The sequence below is a fragment of the Oratosquilla oratoria genome, chromosome 16, assembly GCF_046742065.1.
Source record: "Oratosquilla oratoria isolate Oo_2021 chromosome 16, ASM4674206v1, whole genome shotgun sequence".
Taxonomy (NCBI): Eukaryota; Metazoa; Arthropoda; class Malacostraca; order Stomatopoda; family Squillidae; genus Oratosquilla; species Oratosquilla oratoria.
Window position 1 is genome coordinate 28,649,991 of NC_134792.1, and position 16,774 is coordinate 28,666,764.

Consider the following 16,774-nt stretch of genomic DNA (forward strand, 5'->3'; position numbering starts at 1 on the left):
TTTTATCAATCCAAACTTATTTTAACAATCCCCCATCGTCTATAGATGGGGGATTGTTTATATGCTGCATATTGTTTATACTTGTCACCAAACGATTTTATTCAGCTGAGAGTAATTAGTTGTTGAGAAGTGTCTTAGAAATGTTTAGTTGACCTACATTAAAACTGACAAACACGCAAATAACCAAACATAGAATTAAACTGATTCAACTAGTAGTCCTACAGACCTGAAGTCCTCCACACATGTAGACATGATTGCAGCCAAGGCAAATAGCAGACTGGGCATTATCAAGAGGAATTTTACCTACATGGATTGGGAGATCCTGCTCCCTCTATACAAGGCGCTGGTTCGACCGATATTAGATTATGCATCCCAGTGTTGGTCGCAAAACCTGGTGAAGGATATCAAACTACTGGAGCAAGTGCAACACAGGGCTACCAAGCTAGTGCCGGAATGTTCAGAGCTGCCCTATGAAGAGAGGTGCAAATTCCTTGGCTTACAGACGCTGGAAGACAGAAGAAAACGTGGAGACACGATTGAAGTCTATAAGCTTCTTCACGGATATGAGGACATTCCCTACACCAAGTTTTTCAGCCTCAGCACAACTGGACTCAGGGGCCACAGTTACAAATTAGTTGTTCCGGACCACTGGAGAACTTCGCTCAAGGGAAACTGGTTCACAATCCGTACATTGCGTGAGTGGAATCATTTGCCAGATCATGTAGTGACTGCACCGTCAGTATCAACTTTTAAAACTAGGTACGACAGGCACAAAGGGTATGAGCAATCAAATACCGGCGCAATATTTTAAGAGGTGGGGATCCAACAAGAAATATTCTTATTTCCCCACTAACCAATACTAGGTAAGCAATACTAGGTAAGCAAACTCTACAGTACCATGAAAAGAATGTAAAATTATTTTCACTATTTTATTGATAATTTTATCATTTTTCGTATACGCTTTAGAGAAAGTGATGCAATAGATATTGATATAGTTAAGTTTAGGTGATTTTTGATATGGGTATTACAGTGCTTTCTGCGCATTGGGTGTGACGTCATGGCGCATGTCTGCAGCATTTCTATTGGATTTTTGTGTCGGTTCAAATACGCATTTCATCTATCCAGGTCAAGAACATCATACATTTGAATCATAATAAGGCGGTCTGGAAAATTTGCATTTAGGTGTTCTCAATGGGAAGTAATGAAATATCCAAAGCTATTAAAAATGAGAATAATCATAATAATTTAACAAAAAATACACGGTATGTCTCACTGATAAGATGTCATATACGAATTCAACCCGTTGGCAGGAATATACAAGCGACCTTACCACTCGCCATTTCAGATCAGCCTTGCATACTAACATCACCATTCTACAATGAACAGCTCAATCTCCAAATACCCCGTCAGGAACAATGGCCAGCTTGAGGAGATGGCAAATTCCCTATTCAAGCAACTGAAAGTGCCTTCCATCATACTTGTAAATTTGGACGCCGTAGCTCACAACGTCAAGGCCCTCAGAAAGGTTTTGGGTCCAAAGACTGGTAAGTTTCCTAGCGCGATTCCAAATGATCGATACTAGTAAAGGCTTTGTTTGATAACCAATTCTTTGCTTTTCCATACAGAGTATCTTGTCTATCGAGATAGTTGGGATGTATCATATACACGTTTGTTTACCATTATTCTTGGTCTTAGTACGAATCACTAATTTAAGATAATATTTGTTCCTCAGTAAATCTACTAACCATTTTGTTTCTCGATAGGATAATGTTCATTATGTTATCATCTTGGTATACATTACATAATTTGAACTTAGGCATAAATTAAATATCTGTTTTTTTGTGGATTGTCCCTACAGTTTTCAATACCTGTTTTTCGTTTTCTCCATCTTGAAAACTTACTAACAAGTGCCGTTGTTGAGTTTGTTTTTACCTAGGTTCAACTTCTTGCTCATCTTGTCATTGTTACTTTTGTATTGCTTTCACCTTTTTAATTTTCATTTTTTTGTCAGCTCACTGACAATGGTGCCGTTTTCATAATTATTTCCCACTTTTCCATTTGTCGGTCATTTAAAGTATTTCTGAATATTTATTTAAGATTTTTAATCTTAGAATCCCTCTTGCAATTCAACTCCGTCGATTCATTTCATGATGTAGTAATTTTTTTCTTCACTTATAGTATAGTTAGTACTTTATAGTATATGGAGTTTTTAATCCCTATATGGTAATTATCTTATGTAGTCAGCATAGCCATTACACAATTGTTCTACGTAGTAGTACCCCCATATACGCATCCACCTTGCGCTGTTGCCATTTCTGTATTCAGTTCTAATCATATTGCATGCAGGTGCTGTTTCTTTTATGTTATATAATATATATATATATATATATATATATATATATATACATATTCATATATATGCATATTCATTTATCACTATCATGATTTTTTTCGTATCCGACCTAGATATGGACCAAAAGGTCTCCTGTCGGCATGCTCCGCCTTTGTAAATATATATATATATATTATATATATATAATTATAATTTATATATATATATATATATATATATATATATATATATATATATACACATATATATATATATATATATAACACCTATCTAATCTATATTGTTCTGCCTACAAATCCCATCTGGCACGGGGCGCCAGGATGTGTGCCAATACCCACACTACCCTGTGCTCCCCTATGCCTAGTCAGTGAGTGTTCTCCTTTTGCATTGTGCAGATTAGAAATAAAAAATGTGAATATATCGACCCTACTATTTGTGTTTCACTTAACCACGCAGAATTCCTCTTTCCACCACTTAATATGCTTTCGTCGTCGCTTGTTGCAAAGGAGTGACGTCATATCATTTGAAAACGTTTTATATCATCCATTCATTACTTATCTATTTGTAGATTTATCTACTACTTAGTTTGTCTTGTCTTTTTATCATACTAACTCACTTGTTTTATCTAAATACTTTATTAATTTATTTTGTGATTTGCAGGACTCGATGTACCGATCTTGAAGTGGTTCGGAGCTTTTTACATAGTTTGCTCTTGTGGCAGTTTCCAGGAAATTGAACGCTATATTTTCTGATGGAAGGGGTGGAGGTGGAGAAGGAAATGGGTGTGGAGGAAGATATCTAAGGAGGGGGAGGGTGCTGAGTGGGATTTCATCCACCTTTACCTCCCCCTTCGCTGCTCTAGATCCAGGAGGAAAGATGGTAAACTGAAGGTTGTTTTCGTCTCCTGCAGAAGTGATGGCTGTCGTCAAGGGCGACGCATACAATATCGGGCTGCTGCCTGCTGTCAAGGTTCTCCTGGAGGAGGGAATCCGGCATCTGGCCGTGGCAACAGTGTCCGAGGGCGTCCACCTCCGGAAGAACGGGGTGCAAGTTGCAGTGACAGTCCTAGGTAATCCGACCTGCTCCCCGTATTACGAAAAAGCATTTTTAATAGGGTATTTTTTTTTTAAATTTATGCAATTCATGTTTTATGATCTTTTCGAGTTAAAAAATTATGTTGAGACATGTTGACAGGTGGACGCGTGTGGGAATAGGAAACAAAGGAGTTTTAGTCTGAGTTCACTCACATGTATATATATATATATATATATATATATATATATATATATATATATATATATATATATATATGTTTATATATATGTTTATATATATATATATATATATATATATATATATATATACATATATATATATAGCTGCAATGGGAAATGCTAAGAAAATGACCGTGATGAGTGAGGAAAATGGAGGAGAAATAGTGAAGGATAAAGTGAAGGCAGTTGTTAAGATGATGAAAGCAGGTAAGGCACCTGGTCTGGATGGATGCCATGCAGAATGTCCTAAAAAAAGGAGTACCGTGATGGTGGACTGGCTGGTGAGGTTATTTAATGTTTGCTGGAGAGAGGGTAGAGTGCCGGAGGACTGGAGGAGTGCCTGTATAGTTCCACTTTACAAGGGAAAAGGGGACAAGTGGGAATGTAGTAGTTTCAGAGGGATTAGCTTGTTAAGTGTAGTTGGGAAGGCTTATGGGAGGATCTTGATTGAAAGGATTTGGAGAGGAACAGAGGGAGTAATTGGTGAGGAACAGTGTGGATTTAGGACGGGTAGAGGTTGTGTAGATCAGATTTTTGTGGAAAGACATATGTGAGAAAGCTATAGGAAAGGGGAAGGATATTTTTTGGGCCTTTATGGACCTGGAAAAGGCTTACGACAGGGTAGATAGAAAGGCACTGTGGGAGGTTTTGTGGATATACGGGATAGAGGAAAGCTTCTAGGAGCTGTCAAGAGTTTTTATGAGAGTAGTAGAGCTTGTGTCAGGATTAGAAATGGAGAGAGTGAGTGGTTCGAGATAAAGGTGGGACTTCGTCAAGGATGCGTTATGTCGCCCTGGCTGTTCAACTTATACATGGATGGGGTAGTGCGAGAGGTAAATGCAAGGGTAGTGGGTCAGGAATTGGAGATGGTTAAAGAAAATGGAGAAAAGTGGGAGGTGAGCCAGCTGTTGTTTGCGGACGACACTGCGCTTGTGGCAGGATTGGAGGAAGGATTGATGAAGTTGGTGACAGAGTTTGGGAGAGTGTGTGATAGAAGAAAGCTGAAGATAAATGTGGGTAAAAGTAAGGTGATGAGATGTACAAGGGGTGAAAGTGGCAGTAGTCTGGAAGTAAGCATTAAGGGAGAGTGACTGGAGGAAGTGGATAGTTTTAGATACTTGGGTGCAAATGTGGCAGGAAAAGGTGGAGTGAAGGTGGAGGTAGAATGTATATTGAGAGAAGCGAGTAAATGCCTTGGTGGTTTAAAAAGTGTAATGAGGAATAGACATTTGGAAATGGATGCTAAGAGGAGACTATATGAAGGAGTGATTATGCCAACAGCACTGTATGGGGCAGAAACATGGAACATAAGAGAGGAAGAGAGAAGGAATTTGAATGTGTTTGAGATGAGGTGTCTGTATGATGGGGGATACTAGGCTGGATAGAGTGAGAAATGAGGAGGTGAGGAGGAGAACAGGAGTGGAAAGGGGGTTGGGAGATAGGGTTGATGAAAGAGTATTGGGATGGTTTGGACACATGGAAAGAATGAATGAAGAAGGACTAGTAAAAGAGGTATGGAAGGCAGATTGGAGGGAGTGAACATGAAGGGACGTCCTAGGATGAGGTGGATGGATAGGGTGAAGGGGGCTTTGGGGAAGAGGGGAATGTCTGTTGAGGAAGGACGGGAGAGGACAGAAGACGGGTGAATGGAGAATGGTTGTATATGGATGATGTTGTGATGCATGAAGTGGGGGGTGAGGTAGTATGTGTGAGCAAATTTTGACGCAGCCCAAAGGGATTTCTCCCCGTCTTCTCCTTTATGCATGGGGGGATGGAGAGGGGGGGTCGCTGATTTAATGAAGCAGCCTTGCTGTGGATGTGGTGTGTCTTGCGACACTGCTTCTGACCCAGGGCAGTGGACAAGGTGCAGGGATGACCCGTCATCCAGGAGGTGCTAAGAATGAGAGGGAGTGTGGAGGGATGTGGAGTGTATTCAGGGATGGAATGGGTGGGAATGATTTTATGCCTTTTCCTTTTTGGCTACCTCCCTTGTAAGGGGGAAAAATCCTTGGTATATGTATGTATGTATGTATGTATGTATGTATATATATATATATATGTATACACACACACACATATATATATATATATATATACACACACACACATATATATATATATATATATACACATACATACACACACACTCTGATGTAAGACTAATTGTCATTTAAATTCTTGTATCTTTCTAGGCATTTATATTCAATTACAAATCGCCCAAGGTCACTCTACCTCACCAGGCCAGATTTGGGGACCTTGGGGGATCTGAAGCAGGATATACTGTCAGTTGTGGGGCCCACTGATGGGGGTCAGGGTCCCCTTTAATTGATAAATAAATATTTGTTTAGGACACTCCAATAGGGTACTCACTCGATTGAGAAATGAAATTCAGTTCCAGGTTTATAAAACCGTGACACAACCCTTCTGATTTTGAGATGATCTTGTGTTTCTTTGTGTCTCACCCAGCGACTATTGATCTGGGGTGAGGCTCAGGCAGTGAAAGCGGGTTTGTCACTACTAGCTCCCTGGGTTTTCCTTCCTCAGGAAATCTCATTGAGGACGAGGTGAAGGACATTCTCGAGTACGACTTGATGCCATCACTGAGCTGGGACAAGGCCCTCAGAGGTCTCAGCAAGGGGGAGCTCATGTATCTGGTAAGAAGCGGACACCCTGCATCTCATGCATGGTTATGATTTTTGTCTTTCTCTTTTACATGGGACATCAATGATTGCTTTCCATTTGTCTTGTGATTCGAGCTTGTACCCAGATCATCATTATCATCAACATCGCCATCATCATCAGCATTAGGCATTATACCAACACCACTACTACTGAGTAGGGACCAATTTCTTGGGAGCAATATCCCTTGACCACGGCCAAAGCAGCCTTTGTCATGACCCGCTCTTTGGGTCTCATGAGCCCTTACAAAGGCCAGGGCATCCTAGATAACCTTCTTCATCTGTGGTCTTCGTCCCTCAGGATGGCCGACGCCTGAGAGTGAACATCAACATCGACACCGGGATGTCCCGCTACGGTGTCCAGCCCGAGGACCTGGCTGAACTCGTCAAGTTCCTTGATGGCCTCGAGGTGGAGATTTACTCGATGTACACGCACCTCAGCGGGTCGGAGGAGGACCTCGACGCCAACAAGAAGCAGCTGGACAAGTTTCTCAATGTCACAGAACCGTACAAGTAAGATCCAGATTCCCATCTTTCCTTCTTCACCCTTTCAGCAGCACCTTGCTCCACATCTATGTTCATCCTGCCTCCCTGCCTGCCGTCGGGCCATTTCATTCAGTTGAGGGACAATTCCTCAAGGACTTGAAAGGATTAGAAATTATTCCGAGATGTTTATTCCGTTTTTTTTTTGCCTGGTTATTTTAATTGGGGGGAAAAGGAAAAAATTCCACAGCTATGGCCTTCATGTTAAAAACTCATTTAAACCTATCTTGCTTATTTAAACCTATGTTGCTTATACACTTTATAAACATTTCATTCTAATCTGATTATTGTTATACGAGGTTAGAATTAGTTCCCTCAATGAAATAATCTCTCAAATCCAAAACATTCGAAAAAATCTATAACATATATATATATATATATATATATATATATATATATATATATATATATATATATATATGTATTTACCTAATTGTATTTTACGGGACGAGAGCTATGCTTGTAGTGACCCATTTTTATATCTCTTCACATCCAATTTATTCTTAAAATCATATATAATTTTGGCATTCACTCTTTCTCTGTTTAGTTTGTTCCAGACATCAATCACTGTATTTGGGAAGCTATTCTTTTTCAGGTCTCTTCTGTAAGTGTCCTTCGTTAGTTTCTTTTCATGTCCTCTTGTTTCTCTTATGTCCCATTTTAATAAGTCATCTCTATCGAGAATTTCCATCCCTTTCATAATTTTGTAAATGGTCAATAAATCACCTCTTTCTCTTTTCTGTTCCAGTGTTGGCAGATGTTGTTTCTCCAATCTTTGTTCATATGTCAGATTTGCCAGTGTAGGTGCCATTTTTGTCACTTCTCTTTGGATTCTTTTTAATTTTATTATGTTCTTCTTTGTGCTGGGTGCCCACAATGTTGCAGCATATTCTAGTTTAGGTCTTATCAGTGTAACCACTATTTTTTTAACCATCTGTTCGTCTATGTAGTCAAAGGCCACTCTCATTGATCTTAGTAAGTTAAAAGTCTCTCCAAATAATTTGTTGACGTGTTTATCAGGTGTCAAGTTGCTTGAGATGACTACTCCCAGGTCCCTTTCTGAATTGACTTTTTTGACTTCTTTGTTTCAAATTTTGTATTGGCCCAATAGTCTATTTTTGCATTTTTCAAATTCTATTATGCTACATTTCTTAATGTTGAAGCTCATCTCACATTTCTGACTCCAGTCCCATATTTTGTCTAGGTCTTCTTGTAGTGATCTACAATCTTCTTCCGTTTTTACTCTCTTGAGTAATTTGGCATTGTCAGCAAAGAAGTTCATGTAACAATTTACTCCCTCATCCATATCATTTATATATTTGGCAAACATTAAAGGAGCCACAGAGCCTTGTGGGACTCCACTTTTCACATCTTCCCAGTTCGAATTTTTGTCTCTAAGTACCACTCTCATTTTTCTTCCAATTAAGAAGTCCCTCATCCATTCTAGCAGCTTACCCTGTATTCCTCCTATTATTTCAATTTTTCTTATTAATTTTTATGTGGTACCTTATCGAACACCTTTTGCAAATCCAAGAAGGCGCAATCTGCCCACCCACCTCTTTCTTGTATTATCTCAATTAATCTCGAGTAAAAGCAAATTAGGTTTGTGGTACATGATCTTTCACTTCCAAAGCCAAATTGTTTAGGGTTTATTATTTTATTTTCCTCCAAGTTTTTGGTCCATTTATTTCTGATGACTTTTTCACATATTTTTGGTACTGTGCTTGTAAGGGATACTGGTCTGAAATTTGTAGGATCTTCCCTATTTCCTCCTTTGTATACTGGTACTATATTTGCATCCTTCCAATCTTGCAGTACCTTTCCTTCTTTGAGTGAGGAGTCTATTATCTTGTATAGTTTGTTTGTCAGTTCATCTATACACTCTTTCAGTATCCAATTTGCAATTCTGTCAGGTCCATGCAATTTCCTGACATCTAGGTTTTTTATTTGATCTCTTATTTCTTTTTGTGTTGCCTTTATTTCTTCCATTTTGGGTGATCTTTCTTGTTTTCTATCTTCCCAAAATTGTGAGCTCTCAATTGTAAAAACCAACTTGAAATGTCTGATCATGACTTCTGCCATTTCTGTATCATCTATATATTCTTTATCTCCTTCACGCAGTTTCACTATTTTGTGTTTATCGTTTAGTTTTTCATTTATATATCTGTAAAAGAGTTTGGGTTGATCCTTACATTTGTCTATAATATCTTTTTCATAATTTCTTTTTTCTTTCCTGCATATATTCACATATTTGTTCCTAAGTTTTATATATGTTTGCCATTTAAAAAAAAAATTCCCAATTTTTTCCAGGCTTTGTCTCTTCTGTCTCTAGCCGTGCTGCACCTTTTGTTATACCAACACTTTATATAAATCTCTTTTTGTTTCTTTTTTGGTACATATTTGTCAATTCCTTCATTTTAATTTTCTTTGAATATGTTTCATTTGTCTTCCATCTTTTTTTCCTCTTTGAAAAATTTGTCCCTGTTGGTGTGTTGGAAAATTTTTCTTATTTTTTTTTCAAGTCCGTTTTATTGTACATTAATCTTCCTTCTCCATGCTTATCGTTTCTACTTACATTGTTCTGTTCTTTTAATTCAAACTCTATTAGTATATGGTCACTCTTTCCAATTGGTGTTTTGTACTCCATTTTGTTCACAATATCTGGTTCAGAAGTTAATATTAAGTCTAGTTTCGACGGTTCCTCATTGTTTCTATATCTAGTATTTTCCTTAACCCATTGAGTTAGGGTGTATTCGATGGTCATATCTAGTAGGATGTTGCTCCAATGATCCTCTCCCCCTTTTACTATCATTTCTTCCCAGATTATATCCTTTGCATTAAAATCGCCCATGATTACTATGTTTCCATCCTCTTTTAGTAACTCATTTAGCGCATTCATTGTGTCTTCCAGTAATTTAGAATGTTCGCTATCCGACCAAGCCTGTGTTTTTGGTGGTACATACACTACAACAAATTTTCTGCCTTTCATCCTTTTGTTTACAATTTTGATCATAATTAGTTCTACATTGCCTTGGCCTTCATTTATCTTTGTCACATTTAGACCCTTTTTGGTCAATATCATGACACCTCCTCCCTGCTTTTCTGTTCTATTTTTCACCCAATGGTTGTATAGACCTTGTCCCACTATGCTTGTTGATATATTTCCTTTCAGTTTTGTCTCCACAATTCCCATGATGTCAGGTTTTTCCATTTCTAGATAGTCATTTAGTTAATTGATTCCAGAGATCATGCCGTCGATATTTGTGTATGCCACCTTTAGTTTCATATTATCCTTCCTTTTTTGGTTTAAGTTTCCATTTTTTTATGTACCATTTTTTCAATCAAGTCCAGCACTCTCCAAAAAAAAATATATATTTTTTCCGTCTCTGTTCTTCTCTCATTTCTGTCATTGGCTTCAATTCTGAGAGCTTTGTCTTTCTCTCTTTCCTTATCACTCATTTCCTTTTGTATCCATATATGTTTGAATTTCTTGCTGTTTGCCAATTTAACCGCTTTTGAGTTCTTAGTTTTATTTTCAGTGGTCTATGTTGTTTTTCTTTTGAATATTTGCCTATCCTGTGGATTTCAATGATTTCTTTATCGAGACTGTCCTTCATCCTGTATTTCTTTCAAAATTTCCTTAGTTATTTCCTTCTCCTCCTTTTCTCTCTGGTATCTATACATATCATGGTTTTCCTGGATACCATGGACCACAATGCACTTACCTTTGTCAACTGTATCTCTCACCCAATTTTCCTTTTCTTTAATCACTTTTATGACTTTTTCTTTTGTATTTTCCTCCATCTGTTTTTGTACTATTTCACTAAAGGATATTTTTTTATTTTCCTGTTCTTGTTTCCATTGATTTTTTATTTCAGTGAGGTCTATTTCTTTGATTGACTCTTCCACCTTTCCGGTCACTGCTTGTAATTGTTCTTTGACCTCCTTTTTCAATTCATCATTTTTATATTTGTCCTCATTTTTCATTCTTTTGTTTTCTCTTTTTAGGATTTCAATTTCGCTCTTTAGGTCGCCTAGTTCTTTGATCATTTGCTCATTACTCTTTCGCAACGTAATCAATTCTCTAAGAACCGCTTAATGATCTAATTTTAAGTCTATGATTTCTTCCATTGAATCATTTACTTTGTGATTCCTTAATGCATTACTATATCTAATATATCTATGTCTAAGCTATTGCCTATTTCGCCTGGGTTTCTTTGAAATTCTGAAAAACTCCTATTTTCCCACCATTGATTTTTCCTTGGTGTGTCTATGAGACAGTGTCTTTTGGGGATCACACCTCTTGGGCTCTCCACTATACTTATGTCTAATCCTCTCTTTGTTGGTTCATTTGTTATTTTTTCTTCTTTCTCTTTCTCCATTATGCCAAAACTATACCCACTTCAAGAACTGGAAAACTTTACTGGTCACTTCGAGTACCATAGCCTACTCATCATGTAGGCTATGTGTGTGTGTGTATATATCAAAGAAATATTCGAGCTGCCCTGCGGTCTGTTAATTAATTTCCAGGATCTGAAAATTCCTTCAACTTTCTTCCATTTTTTCCACACAAGGAAAACTAACAGTCAGCAACATACTCACCATCTCACAGTAGCTGATGTCATAGTAACCATCCCATAGTAACACAACACAAACAACAGTGCAAAATTTCTTCCCAGAAGGATCTGTGGGGGCATTTGAAGGACCAATGCCATCCAGTGTGGGTCTGAGTTTTTGGTTGGAGAAATATGGAGCAACAATTATTACTGCATACATATATACTTTCATTATGCACACATATATACAGTAATATGTACTGTATATACATACCTCAAGAAGGTAGTGCCACTCTTTCCTTATTCTTTTATTCTTTTTCTGCAGACACCGTCTCATCCACCGCCACGTGGCCAACTCTACTGGTTGCATACAAGGTCTGGGAATTGACCTCAACTTTGTCAGAGTGGGTAGTTGTATCTTTGGAATTGGCTCAGGTGAAGTGAAATAGTTTTATCTGTTGGTTTCCTGATTTGTGTAGGACAACAATTTGATGTTACAAGTACAAGAACAGCAAGAAAGTAGTCAAAGTTCAAACGTAATTAATAATTCTCATCAATGAATGGACCCTCCTTTGCGGTAATGCATGATTTTGAAAGGGAAATCTTCAGTTCATGTTCTTTAGGCCAATGATTTTAAGAAGGTACATCTTTATGGAGAACACGCGTGAAGTGAGCTGGGTTAGAGCAATGTAGAAACTTGGGTTCATTTTGAAATGTTTTATCATCAATGACTATGGTGAATGGTGAACATGATGCTGAGTATGTTTCCTTTGGATAGGCTAATTGAATGTGACAGGAGGACTGAAATGTCACCACATACACTCAGAAATGAGATGATAGATATGGGTAGGTGGAAATCTAGAATGAGTTTACATTGAATTCACAACTGTCAGGCTATTTGAAGTATTTTCCAAATAAAATATTAAGACTTATAATGATATAAAGATAACTAAACAAATTTAAAAAAAAATACTGCATAACATACCAGTTGTTGGCAAATCCCATGCATATTATTTGTTTTTATTCACACCAAAATGTCTGCATTGCTGCAGCCAGAATGGAAGCCAGATTGGAAGGACAATTGGAGATACTGGGGTTTCAATCTGCAGGGAATTAGAACTACCCCAAGAGTTTACAAAGGCAATTTCTGAGAGAGATTGGAAAGTAGTTAGTCAAGGAAGTTATATTTCTTTAGGTTAGGAGAAAGGAAGAATGGTGGCTTGTGTGGGTGGTGGGGAATGTACCTTCCACCCATACTCTGTTGCATAGGTTTGGTGTAAAGAATGATGCAGTTGGGAAAGTATCACATCATATCAGAATGGGGTGACTGGGTACGAGGCTGTTGCTCTGATTTAAAGCCTAATGTTTGCCTGTCTTGTCTCCTTCTACAGCAAGTGACATGATCCAGTATGAGAGGCTTGGGTTCCAGCTACCTCTCTCCGTGTTCAGCCGTCCTACCTTCTACGAGCTTCTGCCACCAGGCAAGAAGGTTGGCCTCCATGCCACTTACAAAACCACCAAACTGGAGTGCATTGCCAATTTCAGAATGGGATGGTCCTATAAGTGTGCTCAGAACCTTATCAACAGAGGTGCCGTCCGAAGATTACGGACAGGTAAGATTTCCAAAGTGTCCTCTCACCATTAGTATTTCCTGAGATTATCCAAGTCCATGTCAGCCCAGTATTTCTGGTAAGGTGTTTGCTCATGTGCTTGTGGCCTGAGGGCAAGATCACTTGTGAGTTGTTGTCGTTCCCTAGACTGTCTGTCCGAACAGTCCCGTCTCCCCAAGGAATGCTATAGCCGAAACTGGGTTTTCCCACAAATCCTTTATAGAGTGTATGTTGTGTTGTTTGCGTGCATGATTGTGTATAATGCAGTCTTCCATTATGTGTTGTATGGTATGGGGTGAAGTGTTACATCCTGGGCAGCTGTTCACAATGCGGTCATCCAGCCTCTTCTGGTAGCTTAGAAGTGCTGGGTGGTGGCCGCATCGCAGTCTGGCCAAGTGGACTCTGTCCTTTTGTGGGAGAGAGGATTCAGAAGGGTGGATATCAGGGGGTCTGGCATGCAGCAGTGTGTTGTCTTTCAGTGTGTTAATGGAGCGGTGAGTGATATGATTATGAATATGTTTCTGGAGGCTGGTATTTGGTGGTTGTGGAGGAAGAGAAGAGAGTATTTGTGCGTAATAAAGGTCTTTGGGTGTTGTTTTAATGTTTCTTGGTGTGTGTGGGTGTTCTGCTATGTAGTGTAGCGGGTGTGATGTGTTTGTGGTGGCTGCGGCAAGTGTTTGTGTGCTGCAGCGTCTATGTTGTGGGACCACCCCCCAACCCCAAGAGTTGGGGGCCAAACAGCAGCAACCACCCCTGGCCATCACTTGTGAGTTGAGCTTCATGCTGAAGACAATCACTTATGGAGTCCAAGATACTGGCAACAGCCTCCAGGTGGGACCATAAGTCTTTTAGAGATGTATTGTTGTCCAGGGGTATTCAAAGCAGGGTATTGTACTATGGGTGTTCTGTGTCTTCTGTGTGGTGGTTGCATCTAGGGCAGTTTGAATCAGTGGCCAGGCCTATCCTGTGTTGGTACTGTATCAATGACAGATGATGACCTGAATGCAGATGTGCCAGTATAGATCTTGTCTAGTGTGCGAGGGTTTTCTGTGTGGGACTTATATCTGGGAGGTTGTTACTGGCGTATTAAGCTCATGGTATTTCTTGAGTAAAATCCAGCTCTCCTAGAAGACTTTTCATTCAACAGATAAACAATTATCTTCAAGCTGCAAGGAGTCCCTAACAGAGTTATCAGTCTCACTGAATCAATCTCTATCATGAAATACTAGTGCCAGTGTCACGTTCTAGGCCCTGTATTTGCGTTGATACATCGAATCATAAACCATGACTCGAGTAGTTCCTCCAATCCAGAATCCTACATTGACATTTAGCCTTTTACGATCAATTTAACTTCTTGAGTTTGTTTCCAGTCACAGTGCCGCTCATTTTCTTTACTTACACACACACACACACACACACACACACACACACACACACACACACACACACACACGCACGCACGCACGCACGCACGCACAGCACACACACACACACACACACACACACACACACAAAATTGTAATAGAATTGTCGCGGGACCCCTAATACGTCAATAGTCGCACTATGCACGAGCTTGGCTTATATAAAAAAATATATATAAATAAATAAATAAATAAATAAATTACATACATAAATTAATAAATAACTTGGGAGTCGCACTATACATGAAGTCGGCTTAAACACGAGTATATACGGTACTTATAACTACGTTAAGGGATCTTTGTTCTTTTTTTTCTTGGCGTCCTTCTGGCAATGGCTCGAAGGAGACTAAGAACGGTCTCTGAGCATGACGGAGAATTAATCTCTATTGCATTCATAGCCACGGTCAGTTTAAAACAATTCTGAAGATGCAAGACTACATCGAAAAAGTGCTTCTCTTATAATTCAAATGTTTCGGCGGCATTACCCTGAGAACAGAGTGAATATTATACTTGCGTATATTAAATTAATTTGATCAAACCCAATGTTATTGTAGTGACGTGACGCACCCTACGACCCGTCACACACTGAACAAAGAAATCTTCGAAGCTAGCCTTTCCAAGTTCCTGTAGTTGGCAAGCGTAGTTCGCAAGGGTGTCCCTGCCAGCCAGCGGTCAGCCAATCAGCTCCTCACGTTCCCGCCAGCCTCCTTTAAAAGGTCGGCGTTTCGCCGAGATGGGCAGAACAGTACCCCTAATCGCTCGCAATTCGCCCGGTGGCAGTAGCCCTCTTTTATACACTACTATCTTTTCATTTTCTAACAGACATTCTTCCCCTCCCACAAAACCCGATCCCGCGCAAGCGAGGTGGTCTTTTCTTGGAATCCAGAATCCAGAACAGTACCGACCAGCGCACAAACTACATCTCCTCGTCCAGTCTTCTAGCTGTCCCATCGAGCCTCGCCGTCATCATCTACCGCCTCGCCGACGTTAGGCTCCACGTCCAGCTACAACCATAAGCTCCACTACGCTGTGGCCTTAGTCCGAGCTTCACCTATATTTCTCATGTGACACTTCTAGTGTCGCACCTTGTGGCTAATTACCAAAAGAAAGAGATTATATATTTTGTGTTGATTTTCATTTGTCCTGCCGTTGTTCCGAACTAAAATCACTACATTATCATCTTACAAGAAAAAGAAATATACATTGATACCTGGTAACCTATTAACGATGGGGACAATTCTTGTATATATTTTCATGAGTCCCTAACTCATTTTATCAATCCAAACTTATTTTAACAATCCCCCATCTATAGACGATGGGGGATTGTTTATATGCTGCATATTGTTTATACTTGTCACCAAACGATTTTATTCAGCTGAGAGTAATTAGTTGTTGAGAAGTGTCTTAGAAATGTTTAGTTGACCTACATTAAAACTGACAAACACGCAAATAACCAAACATAGAATTAAACTGATTCAACTAGTAGTCCTACAGACCTGAAGTCCTCCACACATGTATCCATGATTGCAGCCAAGGCAAATAGCAGACTGGGCATTATCAAGAGGAATTTTACCTACATGGATCGGGAGATCCTGCTCCCTCTCTACAAGGCGCTGGTTCGACCGATATTAGATTATGCATCCCAGTGTTGGTCGCCATACCTAGTGAAGGATATCAAACTACTGGAGCAAGTGCAACGCAGGGCTACCAAGCTAGTGCCGGAATGTTCAGAGCTGCCCTATGAAGAGAGGTGCAAATTCCTCGGCTTACAGACGCTGGAGGACAGAAGAAAACGCGGAGACACGATTGAAGTCTATAAGCTTCTTCACGGATATGAGGACATTCCCTACACAAAGTTTTTCAGCCTCAGCACAACTGGACTCAGGGGCCACAGTTACAAATTAGTTGTTCCGGACCACTGGAGAACTTCGCTCAAGGGAAACTGGTTCACAATCCGTACATTGCGTGAGTGGAATCATTTGCCAGATCATGTAGTGACTGCACCGTCAGTATCAACTTTTAAAACTAGGTACGACAGGCACAAAGGGTATGAGCAATCAAATACCGGCGCAATATTTTAAGAGGTGGGGATCCAACAAGAAATATTCTTATTTCCCCACTAACCAATACTAGGTAAGCAATACTAGGTAACTCTACACTACCATGAAAAGAATGTAAAATTATTTTCACTATTTTATTGATAATTTTATCATTTTTCGTATACGCTTTATAGAAAGTGATGCAATATTGATATAGTTAAGTTTAGGTGATTTTTGATATGGGTATTACAGTGCTTTCTGCGCATTGGGTGTGACGTCATGGCGCATGTCTGCAGCATT

At 39.3% G+C, this 16,774-nt stretch overlaps 2 protein-coding genes across 2 annotated transcripts; both read left to right on the plus strand.

Moving 5' to 3' along the window:
• The first annotated feature begins 250 nt into the window (after positions 1 to 250).
• On the plus strand, positions 251 to 811 carry LOC143033581 (uncharacterized). The gene has a single exon (XM_076199072.1). It carries the CDS (start codon positions 251 to 253, stop codon positions 809 to 811), a length of 561 nt encoding a protein of 186 aa, XP_076055187.1.
• A 504-nt stretch (positions 812 to 1,315) lies between these two features.
• Positions 1,316 to 16,516, plus strand: LOC143033582 (alanine racemase-like). Its single transcript, XM_076199073.1, has 7 exons — positions 1,316 to 1,544; positions 3,264 to 3,422; positions 6,172 to 6,281; positions 6,607 to 6,818; positions 11,730 to 11,839; positions 12,796 to 13,017; positions 15,966 to 16,516. Exons 1-7 carry the CDS (start codon positions 1,379 to 1,381, stop codon positions 16,514 to 16,516), a joined length of 1,530 nt encoding a protein of 509 aa, XP_076055188.1. The 5' UTR covers positions 1,316 to 1,378.
• The last annotated feature ends 258 nt before the right edge of the window (positions 16,517 to 16,774 follow it).